The following is a 26,483-nucleotide window of genomic DNA, read 5'->3' as shown; positions in this document are numbered from 1 at the left end:
TTCAGGAGCTGAAATGGACTGTGTCATTTTTAATGCTCCATTTCAACTTGATCTTCAACCCCCTTTAACCAGATCCATTGCTTATGTGTCACAAAATTGTGTGTCCCACACACCCACACACACACACACACACACACACACACACACACACACACACACACACACACACTAAGCACCGTAAACAACCCCTTAGACCTGCAAGATGCTCTAATCCAGTTGTCTAGCCATCACAATTTGGCACTTGTCGGAGTTGCTCAGATCCTTGAGCATGTCCAATTTTTTCTGATTCCAACGCATTGGAGAGATGTCTGTTTACTTGCTGCTTAATACATCCCACTTGTCAAGTAACCTAGGAATCAACAATAAGCATCAATTTCCAGAATGCACTGTCACCTACAAACATGGCTGCCCTGGGCTACACTTTTCAAAGTGCATGTCCACAGTCACCAGTCTTATGATCATGAACACATTTATCCACCCACAACCATGACTATATAAAGGATTTAAAAACACACACACAAAAGAAAAGTTTTGGAGTTGACCCGGTTGGCCAGTTTGTGCTGATTACCTGATTTTCGGACTCTTCGCTTTAGCCTCTATTTTATGGCTCATTACTTTGCCATCACTATGGATGCAGGACAAAAGTATATCTGACGAAACTCCATGGCATCATAAGGGCAACTGGTGGAAGAGCACCACTAACAATGGACAAACTAGACAGCAAAGTATACTCAAACACTTAATGCTCTCCATCACTGCAACACCCTGCTCATCCCTGCCTGCGGCAAGCTCATTAATTGTCAGACTAAATACACGTGATCTGTCTCCATGAAAAGACTTTCTGCATCCGTGCTCACTGTATTTCTCCAGCCACCTTCAAAAACAATTTTTTTTCTCAGCCTTCTAAGTGGAAAAGTGCTAACCTTGGTTGTTTCAAGAAAGAGAACAACTGGCCTCCTACGACAAATTAATTTAGCTGTTCCAATGTGTCTTTGACCATTCACTTTAGGGGAAATAAATAAGTAACAAATACTTTGAAAAGGTTCGAAGTGAGTGGCTTGAATATGAACTGGATTTCTGCGCAAAAGGAGTTCTGATATTCTGACTGATCTTGCCCTGGGTCATGATCACCTGCTCCATAACTGGCCACCCAGGAAAAATACTGTAACAATTATAGTACAATACTGTAATACCTTACATAATATAAAATAACCCAAACATGTACATTTGCTCAAATGACTAAAGTTTTTCAAAAACATTTTACCTAATTTCTACATCAGTTGTAATTCTGCTTTTTTAAAGCCTAAAGGGTAGGCTATGTCACACTTGTAGATGTTATATAGATATTTCGGTGCATGTATCAGAGCCATTGTCATTTCACTGATATAATTAGTGATTTTAATTGTTGAGGTTGTCTAATCAACAAGGTCGATACTTCATCTTAGAACACAGCAAGGCTGCCTCTTAGGGCTAAGATTATTAATTGGGTGCATCAATAATGGCAGGCTGTGTTCTTCTGTGCCCTGAAGAGCACATTCATCATATGAGGTCACTGCAGTCAGGCCAGGGAAAGTGGGGCGGCATTTGGCCACTATAAGCTCTGTATTGGTCTCTTGTAAATCTCTCCAGCCTCACCACATTGACAAAATGCCATAACAGAACTGATGCTTGCAGTGAGATTGCTAAACCATGTTGCTGCCTGTGTCTGTCTGTGTGTGTGTGTGTGTGTGTGTGTGTGTGTGTGTGTGTGTGTGTGTGTGTGTGTGTGTGTGTGTGTGTGTGTGTGTGTGTGTGTGTGTGTTTTCAGATGATAAATCTAAAAGTATTCTTTCACCTGGATAAAACCGTCATTGTACTTTATAGCCCCGGATTAGACAAGTACATTCTCCTTTGGTGTGGAATAAAGGAGCAGAATACAAGCCTGAGTAAATCAGAACACAGTCTTAGACAGTGAAATGAAAAATGCTGTCTCTCTGGTTGTTAATGTCTGGGCAGACCAGAAAAAAAACGCTCAGCAAAAAGCCTTTTGACATGATATTGAATATAGACTAGAACGGTGATGACTTTATTTAAACCTTCCTGTCCTGCTTGCCTGTAATGAGGAATGTTGCATACATTTAGAGGGTGGATGTCAGAGCTCATAACCAAATGAATGAGCTTATGTGTTTAGTCTCTTAGTGGCACACATTTCGTGGGCACAGCCTCTCTTCTAGGAAAATATTCACTGAAATGTTTTCAGTGAATAAAATATCTTTTCACTTTGATTTATGCATTCACCTGTCTGATTGTGTTCCTAGGGTTTTCCTTTGATTTTTGATATGCCTTGTATGCTGCAGCTCTCCCAGCATGTGGATTTCCTATTTATTCAACCTGTTCAATTTTTTATGGAATGCTTTTGAACATCTTCAACTGAGCAGCTTTGTTTCCTCCACCCACCTATAAGCATCACTCAGGCCTCTTTGTATGACCTTCCTCAAAGCTAGATGTTATATTACTTGAATTTCAAAAAGTTTAAAAACTTGCATCCATCTACTTAATGCTTTTAACCCCAATTTAAGCACCAACCAATTTATATTATATTCTGGTCACAACAATAATTCAAACATCCTTTACTAAATGCTAATTTCAAGAATTTGTATACTTGTGTAAAGCACTGTTTTTTTTTGGTACAAAAACAAGGCATAATATAGGCAAGTCATAAAGGGTCAGTTATTTCACAAATACACTTAAAATGCTTTACACGAGATTTTTAGCATTGCTGAAGGAATTCTATTTATTCCCAATGCTATAGGCTTACTACTGTACATTTTCAATCACTGGAGTATTAGCGAGTTTGGTCAGTGGAAAGAAGCGTTTGTGACTACTGAAAGGTGATGGGAGAAGGGTGGTTTGTAAAACATATTTACATTATAATATTTTAAATATTAGAAATCAATACTTTGGGAATAATACAAGAAATAAATGCTTATGCCTGATGATGATAGTGAAAGTAATTAGACATAACTGTTTACATAGTTTCTATTCTTTTTTTTTAACAGCTTATTTAAAGGAATGTTATCTCACATCTCTTAATAGAACCCATTGAAATTGTATTTGCCTTGTTTTACTCTACTCTGTTCAAAAAGATGTGTGGACTAGTTAAACTCATTTTAGTTCACAACAAGCATGGTCCAAATTAACCTTATCTCAACAGTTACAGCATTTTACCTGTAATCAGCTTGGCATGTAGAAAATCATAGATTACTCTAGGTGTATTGTGGTATTTGACTTGATTATTACCCACCTGTAATTCTGGTTAATGGCAATGTTTAATCCATCTGGGTTTTGATGTTTCGCATTATAACTGAGTTAAATTGGGCAGTGTGTTGTGGATCATAGTGCTTTTGGTGTGTTCAACAACTGGTCTGTTTTTGCTAGCAAACATTGTTTTATAGATAGAAATTAAATGAACCTATGAAGTTATAGGTAAAGGTATAAACAATGAAGTCGACGACTGGGAGCACAAAACAGGTTACAGAGTGAAATTGCATGGATATGCAAGTGGAGACTGAATGTTAATAAAGAAAGTCACCATTAACCATCTAGACCCCTGGGTGAGGTTTGCAACCACTACTTTGCTGATGCAAAGCTAAGACAGAATCCAAACAAGAAAAAAAAAATAAAAATGTAACACTGTACATTACATAAACATATATAAGAATTAAAACTACTACAGTGGAACCTTGGGTTACGAATTTAATTAGTTCCGGAACTTTACTCGTAACCTGAAAAGTTCGTATCTCGATACGAATTTCCCCATAAGAATTAACAGAAACTACGGTAATTCGTTCTGGACAACCAAAAATATTACTTTAAAAATTAAATTAAAGCCAATATTCACTAATATTATTTACTTTAAACATGTTATATTGAAATCATACCATATAAAAACATATAAAAACATTTAAGAGAGGAAAACATTATCTTTACTGGGTACGTTACCTTTGAGAAGACTCGCTGCTGGCATGATGGAGACGCCGTTCGTAGAAGGGGGAGGAGGGAGAGTTATTGTTTGGAAGGAGAATCTCCTTCCATTAGACTGTCCCCCGAATCATTGTCATCACCTAATTTTCTTTTTTTAGATTCGTCACCTGAATCATTGTCATCACTTCTCTTTTTAGATTCATTTTGCTGGGTGGATTTTTTGGCGCGTGACGTTCGTATGTTCGTATCCCGAAATTTAGTTCATCACCAGGGGCAAAAATTTTGACAAACTACAATTCGTAACCTGAATTATACGTATGCCGGGGCATTCGTACCCCGAGGTTCCACTGTATTTGACTAATATATACTAAGCACTAAACTATATAGAAATCACATGCTGGTGAAAAAGTCACAGCTTTTATGGAAGTGCAATGGATGAAAAGATACTTAATAAAAAAAGTACCGTATTTTTCAGACTATAAGCCGCTACTTTTTTCCCACGTTTTGAACCCCGCGGCTTAAACAACGAAGCGGCTAATTTATGTATTTTTCCTGGGTTTTTCCTTCAAGCCAAAAAAATGAGCGACATAACATTAGACCAATGAAATTTCTGAACGGAAACGAAAAAACGCACCTCACCTGTGTTCTGAGCTGCATGGCTTTGGGAGGAAAACTTCCACCGGTGGCACACGACGATATACAGTGGTACGTTGACCTATGAGTTTAATTTGTTTCGTGGACAAGCTCGTATCTCAATTTGCTCGCACATTAAATCAGTTTTCCATATTGAAAATACTTAAAATGGCATTAATCCGTTCCAACCCTCAAAATGACACCCCATTTTTATGATTCATGTTATTAAATTGGAAAATACATTTCTAAATAACAAATCTTGTATAAAAACATAATAGAAAGAGTATGTAAAGATATAATAAGGTTTTATTCAGTGTATTTTCCTTGAAGATGAAATGATTTCAGCTAAAGAAAACGCCGGTGTGTGTGTGTGTGTGTGTGTGTGTGTGTGTGTGTGGAGGGGGGTAGAGGCGAGAAAGGGAGGTGGAGGGAAAACTTGTTTTTTTACTATCACTCCTGTACACTACGTATCCCTAAACTTTACAATTTTTACTTTTTCTTCTTTGCTTATCTCAATATTCGTCACAATCTTCGCTTTCTGGCTTCACTTCACCATCTAGCAGCAGTGTCTCGAGCTCGTACCTCAATTTTTTGCTTGCGTAACAAAGCAAAAAAATTGACCGAGTGACCGCTCGTACCTCGGAAAACTCGTACATTAGGTCAAGGTACCACTGTAGTTGTGAAAGAAAGGAGGAAGACAGTGAACAATGACTTACTTGGTAGGCTAATGTTTAGATACAAGCTGTTGTAACGTGCTGAGTCTGGGTGAAGGGAGAGCTCGCTAACTCCAGTTGCAACAGAAATCATATAAGCACAGACAGGTTTGCAAAACTCATGCTTTTTTATTTTTCTTGGCAACAGCGTTATGGGTTAGTCAAAGAAACTTAGAAATGAGCATCAGAAAATAATAAGGACATATTCCTCGGTCTTACACACACGCAGTAATACCGGAGTAATACCAAACTTTTGTCCATTAAATGCAGATTGACATCATATGCATGATCTATGGGATTGTACAATGAGTATCACACACATCTTACTAGAGGAATTTGTTTAACAAATAAACTGGATGGCCTTTTAGCACAGTATAGACAGATTTTTGTGAGAAAATGTTGCATGTTATCCATATGTTCATCCACAAGGCTAGTTGGACACTTGCTATTAATATTATTATGATTCATTCTCACATCAAATTTATCACTATAAACCACATAAAATGCTGCAGTAAGGAAGCCAGAAAGCTTGTGCTTTCTGCATATTCTTAAATTCTAGTGCCACTGAAATTTTCTGACAGCTGCTCCGTGTACTTTAGGTAAAGAAGCGGTAATTCGGTGCTTTTCCTGTCAGAAGATTATTAAAAGGTTGGCTGAGCATTTTAGGTGTGACAGACACTTGAAGTTCTTTTTTTTTGTTTGTTAAATTGTTTGTTTGTTTGCTCTTTTTTTTTGAGTCAGTAAATACTTTCTTTAAAAGTTTAGTAGAGTTCAAAAAGGATTTAATTTAGTCGTAATTAAAAATCTGTTATTTCTACACTCAAGTCAGTGAATTTTGCTCTATAATTACTTCAATCTCATTTAGTATTCTCCAGCCATTGTTCTGGAAATTATGACTTTTAGGCTCCATTCACACATTTTCCACAAAAAAAGTATGCACATAATTGTACTTGTGAACAGCCACACCTAATCTATGTGCTAATTGACATGCATACTCGAATTGGCCTGTGTAGCTGAATAGTGCTGTAGCTAGGACACGGTTGTTATGGTTAGCAATGACGAACACTGCTTAAAAAAAGCAAGCAAGCTAGTACATGAGCAATTTAGTGAAGCAATTAGTGCTGTTTGTGCTTTTTACCCCTGTGTTGTTCCAAATGCTACACATAGATGATGACTCTAAAGGTTGCTTTCTGTGCCCAAATAATCTCCTGCTTAGATTTTAGAACACAAGAGTAATGATAATATATATAATTATCACCTGTTGCATTTCCAGAGGTTACATTTAGCTGAAGTGTAAATGTGTACAAGTATGCAAGCACACAAAAACAAAGTGCTGGTTAAGGTAAAATAAAAAATGCAGCAATTTTTTAATAATTTGTTTCTTCTGTTTAAAAGTCCATTGCACTTAAAATTTTAAACAACCTATAAATAAAGAATCTCCAGGCTAGCCTTAAATTCAGAGTAATTTATCTCAAATATTATTAAGCATAAAAGTACTTTGAAGGCTTGTCTGGATGTATGTGTTAGATCCGTTTGAATAATTAAAGCAGCAATCCAAATGACTCAGTATAGCCAGCATTAGCATACAGTCCTGATTATATTTAACAGTATATCTAATCACTTTTGACATTTCTGCTGAGACCATCAAACTAAACAGTTTAACTGTATATTAATAGCATTCGATATGCAGCAAATCACTGGCATTAAAGCACCACTTGGAGCCCTTATTAAAGTACCACTTTGAACCTCTGATCATTTTGTGCTAGTATGTACTTGGTATGCTCTGATATGATTTTCTCAGAGAATGCAGACCTGAAACATGTCTAAGTCAAGAATTTTAGAACATCAGAGTACATGTTCCAGGGTTTAATAAAAAAAATAAATGTCAAGTAATATAAGCAGAGGCACATAAAAGTGCAGTTAACGTTTATTAATATAGTGCAGAAATAGAAATAAAAGCCATAGAAAAGCACACTAACAAGGAAAATATACTCTGAGCATGATGACACAGACTGTAGCCTGAAACAACAATTATGGTAAAGAATAATGTGAGACAAAGAGTTCTGCGAAAGGTAAAACTTATATACATGTGCGAATTATAAGACAACATGATTCAAGTGCAAAGATCATGTGATATGGCTTGGTTGATGGGAACTGTAGTCCAGGGCCATAATCCTGACAGTAACCAGTAAAAGGTTAATAAGGACACTCATTCCTAGTAGTAAGAAAGTTGGTTTAAAAAACTTGGCTCTGTGATTAAAAGGTATTTAAAAATTATATTGTTTATATTTAGAACCTGTATATAAAGGTCTATTTTGTACAGCACTTGCTTTGTAATGCAACAATAAAAGACTTGGAAGTACAATATTCATAGTAGACAAACCACATTTTGACACCACTGGATGACAGTGGATAAGTGGGAGTCAATTTAGTGAAAGTGGGGCAATGTTTACAAAACAGGAAACACTGCTATGGTAAATTTGGGTTTGGTGGGAGAGGCTAGAAGAATAGGACCAATTGTGCACAGTGTGATACATGTGTTTCCCAGGAGAATTTAAAACCTCTGTTTTGGACTTTAATGAGTTGGCCATCACCAGTTGCCAGAGTGTCACCATTCCTTTTGCAGTTTGAATACAAATGCAGCTGAAGGGTGGACTAACTTAGATACATGTCAGTACCAAAAAAATAAATAAATAAATATATATATATATTTTTTTTTTCCTTCATTATTACTGTATCATTAGTTTAATCCCCAGCCACACCAAGTTGCCACTTCTGAGCAATAGCTCTTAACCCCATAGCTGCTCAGCTGTATGAATGAGATACAGTAAATATAAGCCGGTCTGGAAAAGGGTCTGCCGAATGCCATAAATATAAATGTTGTTTACTATCATTTAATTTGTTAAGCATTTTATAATTTCATGTACCTGGATTTTCAGGGTTTTGTTAGTTGTTTAGTATTCAGAAAGCAACATACGCAGCAGTATTTGTGTGGTCTTTAAGTCCTCTCCAAGAGCTACTCTCAAGATTATCCCTGGGGACTCCACTGCACAACAGTCACTGCACTTTCTTGTTTGTCATGTCACTGATCACTCACACCTGTTGCCTGTCACCTTGATTAGTGCTTGTGTATATAGCGGCACCCTTTACAGCACTCATTGTCTCAAATATCTTTTCATGTCCTTGCTAATGTTCAGGATTTTTTTTTTTGGTTTCTTTTTTCATGCTAGTTTTTTATGTTTGTGAAATAAAATAAAATTCTGCACTCGTGTTATGACATAAATATGTAGGTGTCAGTGCACATAAATCCTTTAATTTAATACTATATAGTTTATTTCCAGGGGTTTACATTAAGTACAGTATATAATAAACCATAACAATCTATTTATTGTGCAATTTATATGGATATTCTGGATAATCAGAGGTTTTATGCCTTGCAAATCCTGGTGTAACTCACAGTCTTGTCAAAATTCACCTGGAATCTTATCCCAGAAATGTCAATACTTATGTTATTTAAGTTTTCACTTGTGTTTGGATGTATATAGTTTTATTTAATCGATACAATTTAATGAAGGCTTACAGCCTTGCTAATTAACCATAGAAAAAAGGTCAGCTGCTCGGTTTTGAAGTGGTTTACCGTGATGTACTGCAATTAGACAAGTTTTTGCCAGACCACCAAACTGAAAGAGGCATATTTGCTGTTTGACATCGCAGTTGTTTGGGACATCTGTACACTTGAAAGCGGGATCCTCGGACCACATTTTTGGGTGACATTATTTTGGTATATCAGTGACCTGGAATGTACCATTAGACTGCATTTCTGCATACATATCCTTGCGTGCTAACGTACCGTAATTTCCGGACTATAAAGCGCACCCATATATAAGCCGCAACCACTGAATTTTACAAATATTTTAATTTTTAACATAAATAAGCCGCACCTGTCTATAAGCTGCAGGTGACTACACTAATGTACTTTACACAGGCTTTAACGAAAGACACGTTACACACGGTGTAACGGGTGAAATATGTTGTGCTTCCTTTAGGAGCATAGGGGTATTTTGGGAATAGCATGCCACTCCTTTTTTCCAGTATTACTGCGTGAGCAAGACGAGGAATATGTCCTTATTATTTTCTGATGCTCATTTCTAAGTTTTTTTGACTAACCCATAACGCTGTTGCCAAGAAAAATAAAAAAGAACGAGTTTTGGAAACGTGTCTGTGCTTATATGATTTCTGTTGCAACTGGAGTTGGTAAACTCTCCCTTCACCCAGACTCAATGCGCTACAACGGCTTGTATCTAAACAGTAGCCGACCAAGAAAGTCATTGTTCACTGTCTTCCTCCTTCCTTTCACAACTATTTCTCTCTGGAGTCTTTTGGCATCGTTGTGCGTTTAAAAATCACCCGATGGAAGTTTTTTCTCCTGAAGCCGTGCAGCTCAGAACACAGGTTAGGTGAGTTTTTTCATTTTAATTCGGAAATTTCATTGGTCTAATGTTACGGGGTTCAGTTTTTTGTCTTGAAGTTTGTGAAAAAAATTCATAAATAAGCCTTTTCGTTGTTTAAGCCATGGGGTTCAAAACGTGGGAAAAAAATAGCGGCTTATAGTCCGGAAAATACGGTACAAAACTAGTGGATGAGCCTAAACACATAGCTTAAGCACAAAACAGTAAGAAATTCAGCTGATTGATGAACTCAAGCTCTTTTAGCCTAAATTAGTCTTAAATCAGCATTGTAATTGTTGTTTAGTGTTGTGAGGTCTTTAGTGTTCCCTCATAATTATTTTTTATATATTTGTGGATTTGTTCTATTAAAATGAGACAGTTTTAAGGCCTCGAATTTAATATATTACGAACAAATAAAAATGTACTCATGGTTAATAGATTTATTCAACACACTTAATGGTACATTTGTAAAATCGACAATTATCCAAATGGTACAGCAGTAGCAGCCAAACAAATGCAAAATAAAATACAGTTTAATTACATTCAAGCTAATCTGCATGCAGGCTTTTATTAGGGTAAAACCAGCAGGGAGTCAAATGCTGTATTTCTGCGTGTGCTGTACTCCACACGATTTACTTGTTCCAACATGAGTCTTATTATTTGCATTTCCTCTGTAGACCACTGTTTTACTACAGCTACGGTTGATCATTTTCCACTGTATTTTGTGTAAGGTGACATGCAGGTCATGAGCTGATGAGCTACAGTCTCATGAAATCAAATTTTGATTTCATTTGCACTGCAAGTACATTTGTTGCACTTGCTATGAGTCATGTGTTTTCTCTGAGCCTTTTCATGTTCCTACATTATTATGAATCATGGTTTAAGATGATCTCCAAGCAGCAGCAATCGCTAATCTGGTGGCTGGACAATTGCCAAATTGTGGGTGATAAATATCCGGCTGAAGAACTTTGTCAGGATATCTGAAAAAATATATTGTTTCTTAAAAGCATATATGTGCCTATGCTTGTTGTTTTGATTGATGGTGGTTTATTTTTTCACAAGTGAATATGCAGGTGAGTTGTAAAATCATGAATGTCTTCTGAGAGACTTGTCTGAGCAGCTTTTAATTACTGTGACCCACAGATGCACATCAACAACAACATTTATTCACAACAACAAACAAAACCTGTCAACTTAACACCAACCCATAAGACTTTAAATGTTTAGAAAACACTTTATTGGAGAATGCAATAAACAGTAATTGTCTATATTGCTAAGCATTGCCTTACAGTATAGTAGACTTTGTAAATGTCACAGAACAGAATGTTACCATTTAAATAGTTGCTCAGAAGGGAGGTACAGTGTAAAAATCAAACAAGCAAACAAAATATTTAGTCTACTGAGATCAGGAAACTCATTGTTCTTTTTGAAAAGGTATATTTACATTCCAGAAAATATTTTTTATATCAACGAATATCCTTTATTAGGACTTGGTAAATGTATAGGAGAAATGCACATAATTTTAAATTTTCTTTTTCAGTATACACACATATTAAATGTATTTGGATACTGCTGTTTAATAAGTGGCATCTTTTAATGGAGAGAATAACAGAGAGTTATAAAATTTCGTTTGGAGGATACATACAACTAATTAATGATTTAAGTTGCTTTGATATTTAACTGATGAAATTGACACTGAATATTGCAAGCCTGATCTAAAACATCTGCTGGTTTGACAGCAGAATGAAAGCTGGCCTCACAAACATGGAATTATATTAAAGTCCTTTCCAACATTTCTATAAAACAATCTTTTTTACTTTTAATGAATAAAGTTAAATCAACTATATATTTTAAGTTTCCATTATGTTACTGTTTTTAGTAGCATTGTTAAAATAAAAGGGTTTAACAAGCCAATTGTATAGCCGAAGCATTCAATGTTTAATATTTTGTAATTCAATTGTTGTTTTATTTAAAGTGATTTAGACCTTCATAGTGCACCTACATTGTAATTGCAATTCTAAAGAAACATGCACAGTATGTAGCGGCACAATTTGAGATTGTGAGGCATGGTTACCAGTGATGATGTGTGTATGTGACTTGATGGTATTTTCTTTACATACCCTAACCCTAACCCTAACCCATACGTGGATTTTTTTCTGATGTGTCATCTAGTAGTAACAGGCATCTGAACAATAGTATAAAAATTTTAAGAGGTTTAACTCAGGTTCACTCATTGAAAAGAATTTAGCTCTCTAAACATTTACTTGCTAGTACAAAGAGTTTGAGTAAAGATTTTGAATACAGAAAAGGTTACTGACTCCAATAAGATAGGGTCAGGATGAAAGAAAATGATACAGAAACATTTTAAATTATGTTTCATCCTCAAATGCTTAAATCTTTATAAGTGTGCTTATAATTCTTAAAAGCTGAAAGTCAACAATATACAGTCACTCAGTTTCAGAGATGATAAAAGTACACACATCCTTCCCTTAAGCATAAGTACAGATACTCATGTTTTAAAATAGTCTGGCAAGTTGAAGTACTGACTACACTTTTTTGTACTTAAGTAAAAAGTAGCCATTACTACTGACTGTTTTAGTGTTACTCTGGTAACTGGACCTCACATCATATTAACATATTAATACAAAAAGAAACTCAAATTTTGCTACCTAATGAATGTATCCAGGCTGAACATCCACCATATAGAACACATGCAAAGCAAAGATGATGATCAGGTGATCAGGAATGTCTCTTTTCTTTAGTCTACATCGCTGACTCCATCTGTCTCAACCATGTTAGTTATACTTCTTGTTGCCTTCTGTCTTGCTCATTGTTAGCTTCATAACTAGCCTACGTCTGCGGTGTGATAGCCAGGAAAGGATACACCAGAAGAAAAATATTGACATTTCACCAAATAGATTAAAACTAATCTAAAGAGCTTTGTTTGAAATTATAAGAAGTAGAAAGTACGAATATTTGTGTAAACCATCTAATGAGTGCAAATAAAAAGTTGTCCGAAAAAATAAAAATCTACTTAAGTACAGAAATGAAATATTTGTACTTTGTTACTTCCTACTTCTGCCCAGTTTATAGTTTTGTGGCATGTTTTGAGATGTTTTAGACGTAACATTGTTTAGCTCTGTTGTAATACAGTAAGTTTCCTACTGATGGCCCGGAAATATTCTGGTGATGGAAAGAAATACTTTTTTTCTACCTTTTTCTCAGTGTGTCATCACACTGGTGTGTCATCATTAAGGATAAGGTGAATAATAAAAAGTGAAATAGTAAAAAAGTTCTCATTATACGTAAGCTATAAGACAATAAAATAAGTTTGGAAAGGTCAAGTTTTTTCCAGATTAATTAATATAAATTAGATTTCTACAGGGCTTTCTTCCATTACAGATATGAACACAGTACTCACGTCTTGTTAATAGTGGCATGTTGGGCAGGTCCTCATATACAGCACATCAAAATACATTTTAAGTTCTCACTTATTTTAGTGAACTTTTATATGTATATAATAAATATAGTTCACTATTTAGGTATAATGTATAATCTCAGGGCAAAATGCACACTGCTTACATAGAGTTAATATTACTGGTCAGAAACAGGAACTTCTGCGAATACTTGTAAATGACCATTGGGGCAGGAATCACAATGGACAGGGACACTGGACACAACAGTTAATAAACCTGCCATATTGGGTTATTTTTTAAATCTTGCCACCAAGATATTTTTTATAGCAGATAATTAAAATAAAATCCAATAAAATGCAGGCAGTGTGTCTATAATATAATGCAATATAACTTATTTCCCATGCAAAGACTTGGAAATAACACACATAGTTTTGCCTTTCTTCAATATCTGAATTTTGAATCTGTTTTTGGGGGGCTAGTTTCAAATATTTCATGTGCATTTTGAAATGTAGTTGGACTTTTAATAAGAAACCTGCTGTATTACAAAACAAAGGTATAATCTAAAACAACTCAAAACAAGCTGCTAGACTGAACTGAATGACTGAATGCTGTTATATTTCAACTGCCTATTAAAGAGGTTATTCTAAAATTCCCTTGATAGTAACCTTTAACAGTTTTGTTTGTGGCTCTCATTATTAGTGCCCCATGAAAAATCTAAATTCATGAGCCACTGCAGGTTTGTAATTAGTTTGCACTGTAATTAAGTCTGTCTTAAATAAGTTTTTAAAAAGCCTGTGAAGTTTCAGCATTGGTTAAGACAATATTTCAATGATGTTCTCAAATGCCTTATATGCACATTCTGTACATACTGTGGTGTGCTTGAATACAAATGTTTTATATATATGTGTATGTATATGGACATTTGCTTTGCAGTACTGTATGTCTTTTGTTATAGTTTTACTCCAACTCAGTTGTATATTTGTATAGAGTTCGTGTAGCAGCTTGTTATTTAGCACTGCCTTAATCCTCCTGGGCATGGAACCTGCACAGGTTGTTGCTGGAATCAACTTTGTGAAATCACAGAGCTGCTGGATGTTAGACACAATGGGTGTTAGGCACTTCTCCACCTGTCCCTTGAGGATGCCCATGGGTGCTTAATAGGGTTCAGGTCTGGAGACACCCCATCACCTTTTACCTTCAGCTTCCTCAGCAAGGCAGTTGTCATCTTGTGGGTGTGTTTGGGGTTGTTATTATGTCAGAAAACTGCCGTTCTGCCCAGTTTCTGAAGAAAGTTCATCATGTTCTGCTTCAGAATGTCACAGTACATGTTAAAATCCATGTTTCCCTCAATGAACTGCAGCTACCCAGTACCAGTAGCACTCATGCAACCCCAGACCATGATGCTACCACCACCATGCTTGACTGTCGGCAAGACACACTTTTCTTGGTACTCCTCACCAGGGTGTCGCCACACATGCTGGACACCATCTGAGCCAAACAAGTTTATTTCAGTCTCATCAGGACACATGGCATAGTTGTCTTCAGCAATTGAGGGCTTTCTTGTGAGCCAGCTTCAGAAGAGGGCTTCTTTCTGGGATGACAGTCATGCAAATTGACTTGTTGCAGTTTGCTGCGTATGGTCTAAGCACTGACAAGCGAACCTTCCGCTTCTATAACATCTGAAGCAATGCTGGCAGCACTCATGTGTCTGTTTTTTTGCAACCAGCTGCTGCACCTGAGACACAGCACAAGGACTCACCTTCTTTGATTGGCCCTTGCGAGGCCTGGTCCGAGTTAAACCAGTTTTGGAAAACCTCTGTATCCTGTCCACTGTACTATAACTCAGTTTCAGGGTGTTACCGATCTTCTTAAAGCCGAGGTCATCTTTGTGGAGAGCAACAATTCTGATTCTCAAATCTTTAGAGATTCTTTGCCATGAGGTACCATGTTGAACTTCCATTGGTCAGTATGAGAGAATTGTACTAAAATAGTTTTTTTTTTATAAATGTTAATAAGTATTCTTTATTCTATATAAGGAAGAAACATTGTATTATATTCAGTAGTTACCCTAACCCTAACCCTACTTGCATTGCAAAACTGATAAAACGTTATCCAGGAAAGTATATATCTTGCATTATGCTGCATTATATTGTCAAATATTTATAGCACATTATTAACCCTTATAAACCTATATAAAAATGTATAATATCTTTACAGGTATATCTTAAACTTATTATTTTTTTTTTTATCACTAAACTTTATCTGATTCTGATTATTTTAAATTAGTTACTTTACTTTTAACACTGTCATGTCATTCTATTGCACTTGAGCAGTGGTGAGTGATTGTGTTGATAGGTGAAGACAATTTTATTGTGTTTATTTATACAATGTTAAATCCCTTCATTCTAAAGGTTATACTTTGCTGGTCATTCTAAAAAAAAAAAACAATCTAATGGGGCATTCTATTTAGGCATTTGCATTCTGGCATGACAAGAGCTCTGTACTACCTGTTGGGATGACTATAATTTAACAGCTCAATAGTCATTTTACAAGGCTGTCTATCAATGACTGAGCGTTTTATGCACAGTGTAGGGAACTACAAGTGTTCCTTTAATAACCTTGGATAGAGGACGTTATTAGCATATACTTTGCATTAGCATAGATTTTGCATGTTGAATTAGCATAGCCTTTACATGTCACAGACATAATATAATGTAGATTTTGATTAAATTCATAGCAATGGGTCGATTTTAAATCACACATATTACATATATTCTTGACTCATTAGCCTAAAATTACCTTGTGAGATATGATGTTCAATAAGGTTATTAAATGCAGAGACAGTCCAATTCGAACATGTCTGGTATGATCTAAAATCATAAAAGGCAGAGAAGCTTTGAGGGCTGAAGATTTGAATTCAGTTCAATGAATAATTCATTGTTTACTAGGTAGATTATGCCAAGGAGTAGGAGCGTATTCTTGCAATGGCTGTTAAAAAATCCACCCATGTTCTCTTTGATAATTTGTTGACATGCCCCTGCTGTTGTTTAGAAAATATAAGTGACCTCCTTTAAAAACTGAAGGTCAGGTCATACCTTATGAAGCCACTCTTTTTTTCCTTCCCTATTGATGTCCCTTGCTGCAGTGCTAGGATGCAGGCAGGCCAGCTCAAAGTTGCCATGGTAAAGGCCTTCTGGCACCGGATGCGTTTCCTGCATGGGGTGCTGTGTGGAATTTCTAAATGCGTGGCACCTTTAAGCATCGCAGTCCACACCCCCCAAAGCCCACTCTTAATACAGTGGGGCTGACTGCAGTCTTTACTGCAATTTGTATGGAATAGTTCTTGTACTATTTGAGGGAAAGTGAACAAACAATTTAGTTTGTTCTGATATTCAGTAGATTTATTTGGTCATGGGCTTCTCTGGGATAGAAGTCAGATCTCACTGTTGATATTATGCATTTTGCAAAAGATGTTGCTGAAAATGTCAACATCAGTTGTAAGTCTGTTGAATTTAGTAACAAAAGTTGCTGCATTGAAAGTGGGGGGTAAACGTGAAGATAACCTTTTTGTCAACTCACAAAGTTGAAGAAGCAGTCAGTGGACAATGGGTCGTTTTATGTTTCATCTTTGTAAACGTAAAGTTGAGTTCATATTTCAAAATCTTTTCATGACAATTGAAATTAAAGAGAAGAAAGGTTTTTGTTAGAGTTCAAATAGAGAAATTTCGATTGTTACTGCAACACATACATTTTGTGCTCCTGCTCTCATTTTCGTGATTTAATGAAAACCTGTAGGCTGTTTAGGAGGGTTATTTTTGGCGAGTTATTAAGTCATTAACAGGTTTTGGTTTGAAATATCCTGGAACATTTGAAGAATTCAATCTTCACAAGAGCTCTTCTTTCACTAAGCACAAAACAGCCTCAAACTATCAATGATGCACCAGCATATTTTGCATTAATAGAGGGCAGTTCTTTGTATGCAGCCCTACTTTTTTTTTTTTTAAACAAATATGCTGAAATCATTCAAGATTTGAGAACATTGTTGTCATATGCTTGTACAGAGAGATTCATAGATTGATAGGGTGCTTGGCAATTCCAATAATTAATTAAACTGTGTTACTCTGGAGCAGAAAGGCTAGAACCATTACACCGGTTTAACACATATGCAGCATTAATATGTAACCACAAAAATATGGCATTCAAGGACTTCCTCATTATCACTGCACACTGCACACATTTTCTTGCCACCTCATGAGAGTCACCATGGCACAAAATATTTTCACTCATAATAATGGTGTTGGTTTGCAAAATAAAATCATACCTATCATAATTACAGTCATAATTAGAGTGTTATTAATGCACAGAGCAGACCTGGACAACAGGGAAAGGTCAGGAAATCCTAAACTGTCTATGAAACTGTAATCAGGAGTGGGAAGTAATTGTTAACTTAGACATCAGTTCCCCAAACTGCTACTGATTAGCAAAAAAGTCGCTCATCATAGGGGACAGTTACAGAACTATAAATAGCTGCTAATGTTCATAACTACTGTATATGTGCCATATGTTTACATATTGTATATTTATATACACTTATAGGGACTTTAAATGTCACCAGTTGTTAGAGGTGTAATACTTAAGAGTGTCCTTGGAGATAAGATGTCTAATGGAGAGATTTTATTCCAAGTAATTAACGACTGTATTTATTTGTTCAGAGAACTTTAGGGAATGTACAGCACAACTGCTATATTAAACATCTGAAAAAATTAACTAGAAATGTTCTTATAGGAATAATAGAAAATATTGGAATAATACATACTGTAATATCGGAAAAATAGATAATATGGAAACAATAGACAGTAATAGACCATCTTGGTTTGTCAATCAACTTGAGAACGCACCTGAGAATTACATAAATTTGAACAAATATGGGATTTGTATATTTCAGCAATTGATCTTATTAAGGATGTAGAAAATATGGGTCTAATCTGAAAGACGTTTTGCCAACCTGAGCACAAAATCGAGCAGCAGGATTTACCAGCCTCCTTCAACATTGTTTTCACTGTATGCGTTAATGGTATAAGGCTCTTGCAGGTGACAATTTTGCTTTGAAATTCACTAAAAAGCCTTTCTGCACTATATTTGCCAAAATTTCACACATACATTCGTTTCTAGGTCTTAGGATATAAATCTGTGTTTCACAGTGTTTTTGCCTTTGATGCCTTTGCATTTAATTGGCTATAATCATTGCATTGCCCCAGCAACCCACACAGACACCGATTTGGAGAGGTTTCTCTTTATTGCAGCTCAGATGAGAAACGCACAAACACCCAAAGAGACACGCTGTTGATTGTTTTCAAGGTAAAGCAAAGATCCAGGGAATGTTGACAGAGAACAGTTGGAGGGATAATGAGACTCAAGACAAAGGGAGACTTAGGAAGAGGGGCTTAACAGCTGTTGAGCATTCAATCGAAGCTTTAAATTAGTTGTGCAGCTGCTAAGTGATTCCATTTTAAAGAATTATTCTAGTGCACATTTGATCCAGCTTCATTAACGGAGCCTACAATTGCAGGTATTGACATTCAGGCTTTTATAGTTTGTGTGTATGTCTCTCTTTTGCATATATATATATATATATATATATATATATATATATATATATATATATATATATATATATATATATATATATATATATCACATTCTCATGAATCCTAATGAATGCTAGAATCCTTCATGTTAAGCTAGGTTTTAAAGAGACCTTGCAAGAGATCTGACTATATGCTGACAGATTCACCAGAAATAAAACAGCTTGCTTTTTCTTTTATGGAAGAGAACACGTCTGATTATCCACATGAAGTTTCAAAAGCATTGTCCCCTGTCCCCTGTCTCTTCGTTTGTGCATTAAAAGCTGGTGACATTACAAATGTTGAGCGACTTTAATGAGCCAGTATGTTTAGCTCACCGAGGCAGTTGGGTGTCAGTATTAAGCTCATAATAAGATGCAGGTCCAGGCTCTGCTAAATATTTCCAACTGTTATGGTAATGGGTTTACTTTTGCCTGACTAAAGGCTGGTGCCATTTTGCCACTTGGTTATTTTTATCTCCCTTTCCTCAAAATTATGTCCAAATTTTTTTAAATGCAAATTCTTTCCATTTGTATGAGTACCAATAGTTGCAACATTAGATTTTGGGAATACAGGCTTTAACCTTTTTTTTTTCCCTGGTATTTTTTGTTGTTCTAAATGGTTTGTGTGCTGTAGGGAAACAATTGAGGTAGTGTTATGAGAGCATCAAACACTTGAGTCAAGAAGAGCAGCCCTCTAGATGTGTGAGCCAGGTTGAAGTAGCATGAAGGGTCAGGCTGATAATTCAAAATGGACTCTTAGTTTTTTAAATCACCACAACATGAAATATGGAGCACATCAGCGGCAAGCTGCACCTTCAGGGTCCAGAGGTTGTCCCCTCTCCAGTTTCAACTAGCAGCAAGAGGAATGGCTCTGAACCCAAGAGTAGACTGTTTCAAATGCTAATCAATTCAGCTGCAAAGGCAGAAATACCTCCAGGTTGGATTCAGTAAGCTAGACACGTTATGTCCACTTCAGAGACCTTCTTGTCTGTATCAGCTAAGCACTAACTGTTTCTTGCCATTTCTGCTGAATTTAAGCACCTTGCGTTGTAGGGGGAAGCATGAAGTAATGTAGTTGAGTGAAAATGTAACGTGAATGAAGCAGTTGTCAATAAGGGGAGCAGCAGCTCAAAAGATTATTTGAGTTATTTCCAACCGGATGATGTAAACATTGTTGCTTTACTGCTGCCTCTGTAATCAAATTGACATTGCAATTCATTCTGAACAGAAGCAGTTGTTTGTTGGGGGAAGGGTGGAGGGGAAAGGGGCCAGTCGTCATCATCATATTCTTCGTAATTGCTTTTTGCTAGATGCAAAATTTGCTACTGAATGAAATCAGCACAGAATGCCAGCTGATCTTCACAAACCAATCTGACTGCACTTAGAAGGCATCACTTGTTAAAACAGTCTTTAAACAATTAGGTCTGTTTTATTTTACAATTACTGGTGTGTGGAGCTGAAACTCCACACGACTCTGTTCCTATAGTTGGTGCATTTATTGAGTCTTCTCCTGTGATGTAATTTTTAGAAGATTCTTGTTTTATTTGCTGATTGTTTTCAAAATGTATGTTATTTTCCATGCCTACAAATAAATAGAAAACAGGATCAGTATCAGTATATCAGTAGATTTGGAGCTGGAGTGTCTGATCGATGTAGCCAGACCTTATTAAGGCATCTGAGTCGAAATAAAAATAAGAGAGGTGGTAAATTTGGTGAATCTGTTAGAAAGAGAGAACTGAAGAAATGTGAATTTACAGTTATTTTTAATTCAAATATATAGTTATTATGAAGGTGATGTTTCTGGTAAACTAGGTTAAGGATAGTTATAACTGATTTTATTTCATAAACAGTACTGTGCAAAAGTTTCAGCTAGTTGTGAAATAACACAATGCAATGTGAGCAAACAGAAAAAAATCTAAAACAAATCAATATTTGGTGTGAGCACCAGTTCAATTCCTATTTTTGCACAATTTGTACACTCGCACAAATTGAAAGGATTTTGAAGGATCAGAGTCAGCTTGATGATTAACCAGTTATACCAAGCAGGTGCTAATGACCATCAATTTCATATGTATGTTGAAACACAGTCATTAAGTGAAACAGCTGTGTAAAAGGCTTTCAACAAGGAACAGCCAAATTTCGCTACTAAGTTGAGTTTGTGGAAGACAACAGCAGGTGCACTGAACTGATCTGAAATAAAAAATCTGTAATATTTGGCTTGTAGCAGGAGGCAAGTTGTTTGCCAAAGGGCTGGAGAGTAGTACAATAATGAGTTTCTGCAGGCAACATTAAAGTATAGTGAAGGTTTCCTGCAAGTTTTGGGCTGTATTTCTGCAAATAAAGTTGAAAACTGTACCCAAGCGTACTGTGAGGGTCTGCTGGGAACGTTTGGCCGAGCCTCCTGTCAGAGAGATCTTCAACTCCCACCTCCGGCAGAGCTTTGACCAGATCCCGAGGGAGGCCGGAGATATTGAGTCCGAGTGGACCATGTTCTCCACCTCCATTGTCGAAGCGGCCGCTCGGAGCTGTGGCAGTAAGGTCTCCGGTGCCTGTCGAGGCGGCAATCCCCGAACCCGGTGGTGGAAACCGGAAGTAAGGGATGCCGTCAAGCTGAAGAAGGAGTCCTACCTGGCCTGGTTGGCTTGTGGGACTCCTGAGGCAGCTGACGGGTACCGGCAGGCCAAGCGAACTGCAGCCCGGGTGGTTATCGAGGCAAAAACTCGGGCCTGGGAGGAGCTCGGTGAGGCCATGGAGAAGGACTATCGGCTGGCCTCGAAGAGATTCTGGCAAACCGTCCGGCGCCTCAGGAGGGGAAAGCAGTGCCCCACCAATGCTGTTTACAGTAGAGGTGGGGAGCTGTTGACCTCAACTGGGGATGTCATTGGACGGTGGAAGGAATACTTCGAGGATCTCCTCAATCCCGCCGTCACGTCTTCCATTGAGGAAGCAGAGGCTGAGGGCTCAGAGGCGGACTCGTCCATCACCCAAGCTGAAGTCACCGAGGTAGTAAAGAAACTCCTCGGTGGCAGGGCACCGGGGGTGGATGAGATCCGCCCTGAGTACCTCAAGTCTCTGGATGTTGTGGGGCTGTCTTGGCTGACACGCCTCTGCAGCATCGCGTGGCGGTCGGGGACAGTGCCTCTGGAATGGCAGACCGGGGTGGTGGTCCCTCTTTTTAAGAAGGGGGACCGGAGGGTGTGTTCCAACTATAGGGGGATCACACTTCTCAGCCTACCTGGGAAAGTCTATGCCAGGGTACTGGAGAGGAGAATACGGCCGATAGTAGAACCTCGGATTCAGGAGGAACAATGTGGTTTTCGTCCAGGCCGTGGAACACTGGACCAGCTCTATACCCTCTACAGGGTGCTGGAGGGTTCATGGGAGTTTGCCCAACCAGTCCACATGTGCTTTGTGGATTTGGAAAAGGCATTCGACTGTGTCCCTCGCGGCGGCCTGTGGAGGGTGCTCCGGGAGTATGGGGTCGGGGGCCCTTTACTAAGGGCTGTCCGGTCCCTGTATGACCGAAGCAGGAGCTTGGTTCGCATTGCCGGCAGTAAGTCAGACTTGTTCCCGGTGCATGTTGGACTCCGGCAGGGCTGCCCTTTGTCACCGGTTCTGTTCATAATTTTTATGGACAGAATTTCTAGGCGCAGCCAGGGGTCGGAGGGTGTGCGGTTTGGTGACGACACGATTTCGTCTTTGCTCTTTGCAGATGATGTTGTCGTGTTGGCTTCATCAGACCAGGACCTTCAGCATGCACTGGGACAGTTTGCAGCCGAGTGTGAAGCGGCTGGGATGAGAATCAGCACCTCCAAATCCGAGGCCATGGTCCTCAGTCGGAAAAGGGTGGCTTGCCCACTTCAGGTTGGTGGGGAGTTCCTGCCGCAAGTGGAGGAGTTTAAGTATCTTGGGGTTTTGTTCACGAGTGAGGGAAGGGTGGAACGGGAGATTGACAGACGGATCGGTGCAGCTTCTGCAGTAATGCGGTCGATGTACCGGTCTGTCGTGGTGAAGAAGGAGCTGAGCCGCAAGGCGAAACTTTCGATTTACCGGTCAATCTACGTTCCTACTCTCACCTATGGTCATGAGCTCTGGGTCATGACCGAAAGGACAAGATCCCGGATACAGGCGGCCGAAATGTGCTTCCTCCGCAGGGTGGCTGGGCGATCCCTTAGAGATAGGGTGAGAAGCTTAGTCACTCGGGAGGAGCTCGGAGTAGATCCGCTGCTCCTCCACATCGAGAGGGGTCAGCTGAGGTGGCTCGGGCATCTGTTCCGGATGCCTCCTGGACGCCTTCCTGGGAAGGTGTTCCGGGCGCGTCCCACTGGGAGGAGACCCCGGGGAAGACCTAGGACACGCTGGAGAGACTATGTCTCCCGGCTGGCCTGGGAACGCCTTGGTGTCCCCCCGGAAGAGCTGGAAGAAGTGTCTAGGGAGAGGGAAGTCTGGGCATCTTTGCTTAGACTGCTGCCCCCGCGACCCGGCATCGGATAAGCGGGAGAAGATGGATGGATGGATGGATGGAAGTTGAAAATATCCTCAATGCTGAGAAATACAGGCAGATAATTATTCATCATGCAGTACCATTAGGGAGGTGTCTGATTGGCCCCGAATTAATTCTGCAATAAGACAATGACCCCAAACATACAGACAATGTCATTAAGAACTATCTTCAGGGTGGAGAAAAACAAGGAGTCCTGGAAGTAATACCCTCCCCAGAGTCCTTATCGCGAAAGAATCGAATCTGTCTTGGATTACATGAAGAAACAGAAGGATTTCTGGCAGCCCGCATTCACAGAAGATCTGTGGTTAGTTCTCCAATATGTTTTAAACCATTTTACCTGCCGATTTCCTTTAAAAACTGTATGCACATTTACTGCAAATAACAAGAGGAATTGATAATTGATTGATCTTTTAGGAAAAGATTTTTCTTCTCTTCATTTTCTCTTTACATGTACTCTCTTTTTTTTCACATCTGCCTAAATCTTTTACACAGCACTATATATTTGATATATTTGTAAATTGATGTTAAAAATGTTTAATCTCAATGTAAGTGTACTTTACAGTAGTTTCTATATGATTCACAACCTCATTTAAATATTATAAACTAGAACGCTGACTAGAAGGCTGATTTTATTGTTGTTTTTCAACTAAGGGTGTATGTTTGAGTATAACACACTTGATGGAGATATGACACCTTAGTGCTGTAACTACAGCTCAAATCCCACTTAAACCACAGTGCCAGCCCCAATACACACATCAACCAAGAGTTTTTTAATTAATTAATTATATATAATATATATAATATATATTAATTATATATTATATATATTAATTATATATAATATATAATTAATATATATGTATTTTTTTAATTAAGGGATCATTTACAAGCATAGATTCTTAGCTTGTCTCTTTGGGACAATCTGTCAGAAATATGGCCCTGGACTACAATTCCCATCGCACAACTGTCGCATGTCACTAGTCACTCACACCTGTTCCTTGTCAACTTTGATTAGCACATGCATATAAACCTCAGCTTTCACAGCACTCTTTGTCTTATGTATGTGCTTTATGGTTGTAGCAGTTTCTTCATCTTCGTGTTCAGGTTGTTTTTCATGTTGAGGTTTCTTTGTTAGTTAACATTTTGTTGGTACTGCAAAAAATAAGGAATATCTGCACTTACATTTGCTCCCTGCTTATTACATGATAGTATAAGAAAGGATTCCAAATTGAACCTTTTTTTTTTTTTTTTTTTTTTTTTTTAGGTGAGACACCACTTAATTCCGTAATTAACTTCTAAAGTATCCTTGTTGAAAAGATGCTTATCCATTTATGCACCTAATTTTCTATGCAAGCTGTTTTATTGTTTGTTTAATATGTTTTCCAAAATTGCTTTGCATTCATGTGCATCAAATTCCTCTGTTGTTGTTTGTGTTTTAATTTCTGTTTTGCTATTATTATTCATGGTGTTGTTTCGCAAGTGCTATCATGGCACTTAATGCATTATTGGTGTGGAGGTGGAAATAAGTGTTGTGAAAAACACTAATATTCAAGCAAACCACTTTTCTGATATTTCACATTCATAAAAGATATAAACTGAGCCCAGCTCCACAGAAATATTTTCTGTATAATGGGTCAGTAAGCAGCAAGTTTAAAATGAGGCAGTAAACTATGATAGCACATCGATTGGAAAACAGACAAAGCCCCTTCAATGTTTCAAGGTTTCCCTTGTTTTGCGAATTTTGCTGGGAGGCACATGAAGAAAAAGCATCAACGTACAGACATATCCCCAGCAATCTGTTCACTATTAACCTGACCCTTAACTCCTACTACAAACCTTTCAACGGTGTGTGTTTGTCTCAATGGGTGTTATCTGACATACCACATGCAATTTACTTCAGAGAACCTCAGATTGTTTCTTTACTTAAAAGGCAGCAGGGTGGACATTGAAGAGGTTGTGTGTGAATGTAAACTCCTAAAAACTACGCAGTTCTGAGCCCAGGGGATACAAGAAAACAATGCCTTTCTTGTGTGGAAACAGACTGGAGTCAAATTTTGTAGCGAAATATGTGGTAAATCTTTAGTGATCCCTGAATGGATCTGACAGCCGCTGGCAAAAGGCGTATCAACATGCTGTCAGTTTTAGGCTTTAGTGAAACGCTAAGCCAATGCCTTCACGCTTACAAAGTGCTACATGCTGACTGCAAATCTAAAATTTTTTGGAAAGATAGAATTTAAATTACATTTGATAGTAGACAACAATCACTTCGCATTTCTGCATGTTTCACTGCTTTTTGCAACTTATCACAAAGCATGGTTAGAATAATGTAATAACACATGATTAGTCATATAGTAACAGTATTTTAAGCCATTCAGGCCATACCAGCATTCTACCATGTAACTGTTGTGACCATCCATTCCATCTCACAGATCATCTGTTCTCTCCAACTTTTCATGTTGATCAGAGGCGGTAGTGTGTGATGTCGGCGAGTTTCTGTGTGATGACCGCGTGACCTGTGTGTCCGAGAGCTGGCTCTGTGATGGAGAAGCCGACTGTCTAGACGCCTCTGATGAAACTCTGCAAAGATGTAAGTCCTTCATCTGACCCAAAAAAAGGCATTTCCATATCATCGCATTAACATACTCTATTTACATAGCACCCTTTGTACAAGCTCAGTCTGCCAGAAAACTCACAGCTGCTAAGACGTTGAAAGTGTTCTTGTCACTAGCAAGCATATACATCAAAAGATTGATCAGTGTGTGATGTACAACAACAACTGATTACGTTATGGTGGTGGAGTTTTCCACAAATTTTAATTTATTGCATATTCCAGGCACAGTGGGCCAACTCTTCTCTCCTCTGGTATTCCATTATCATTTAGATTAATCACGTCGTCTCCGTTTTATGTATAATGCCCCTGAGTGGAAGCCAGAATTATTTATCATAGGAATTTTGAGTAGCTCATTATCATGGATTAGGTATTGATAGGAAATGGAATTAAACACTTACCCTATCAGTTTCCTCATTTACAAGACTTATCTCCTGTAATCTGGGTCACTGCCAACTCTCAGTTGTTGCCAGCAAAGTTTATGATTAGTTGTAATAAAAGTAGATGGTTTCTAAAATAAATAAAAAGTACTTTTACTACAGGTGTATGTTTTGTTGTGTTACTATAAAGAG

General features: G+C 37.8%; 1 protein-coding gene across 8 annotated transcripts in view; it reads left to right on the top strand.

Annotated features, from left to right (window-relative positions):
- The window catches only part of lrp1bb (low density lipoprotein receptor-related protein 1Bb), a 288,809-nt gene that overhangs the window by 66,808 nt on the left and 195,518 nt on the right, over positions 1 to 26,483 (top strand). For 7 of the 8 annotated variants that reach the window (XR_014532697.1, XM_083536546.1, XM_083536541.1 and 4 more), the window contains exon 2: positions 25,768 to 25,890. The exons of the other annotated variant lie outside the window; for it this stretch is intronic. Coding sequence is in view for 6 of the 7 variants with exons in the window: in XM_083536546.1 (XP_083392672.1) it covers positions 25,768 to 25,890 (123 nt within the window). In the remaining variant the exon portion in view is untranslated. The remainder of the gene's footprint in view (positions 1 to 25,767; positions 25,891 to 26,483) is intronic. 8 annotated transcript variants of the gene reach the window in all.

This window comes from Silurus aristotelis, assembly GCF_946808225.1.
Source record: "Silurus aristotelis genome assembly, chromosome: 3".
Taxonomy (NCBI): domain Eukaryota; kingdom Metazoa; phylum Chordata; class Actinopteri; order Siluriformes; family Siluridae; genus Silurus; species Silurus aristotelis.
The sequence above is the reverse complement of the archived record's forward strand: the minus strand, read 5'-3'. Positions and strand labels throughout refer to the sequence as shown.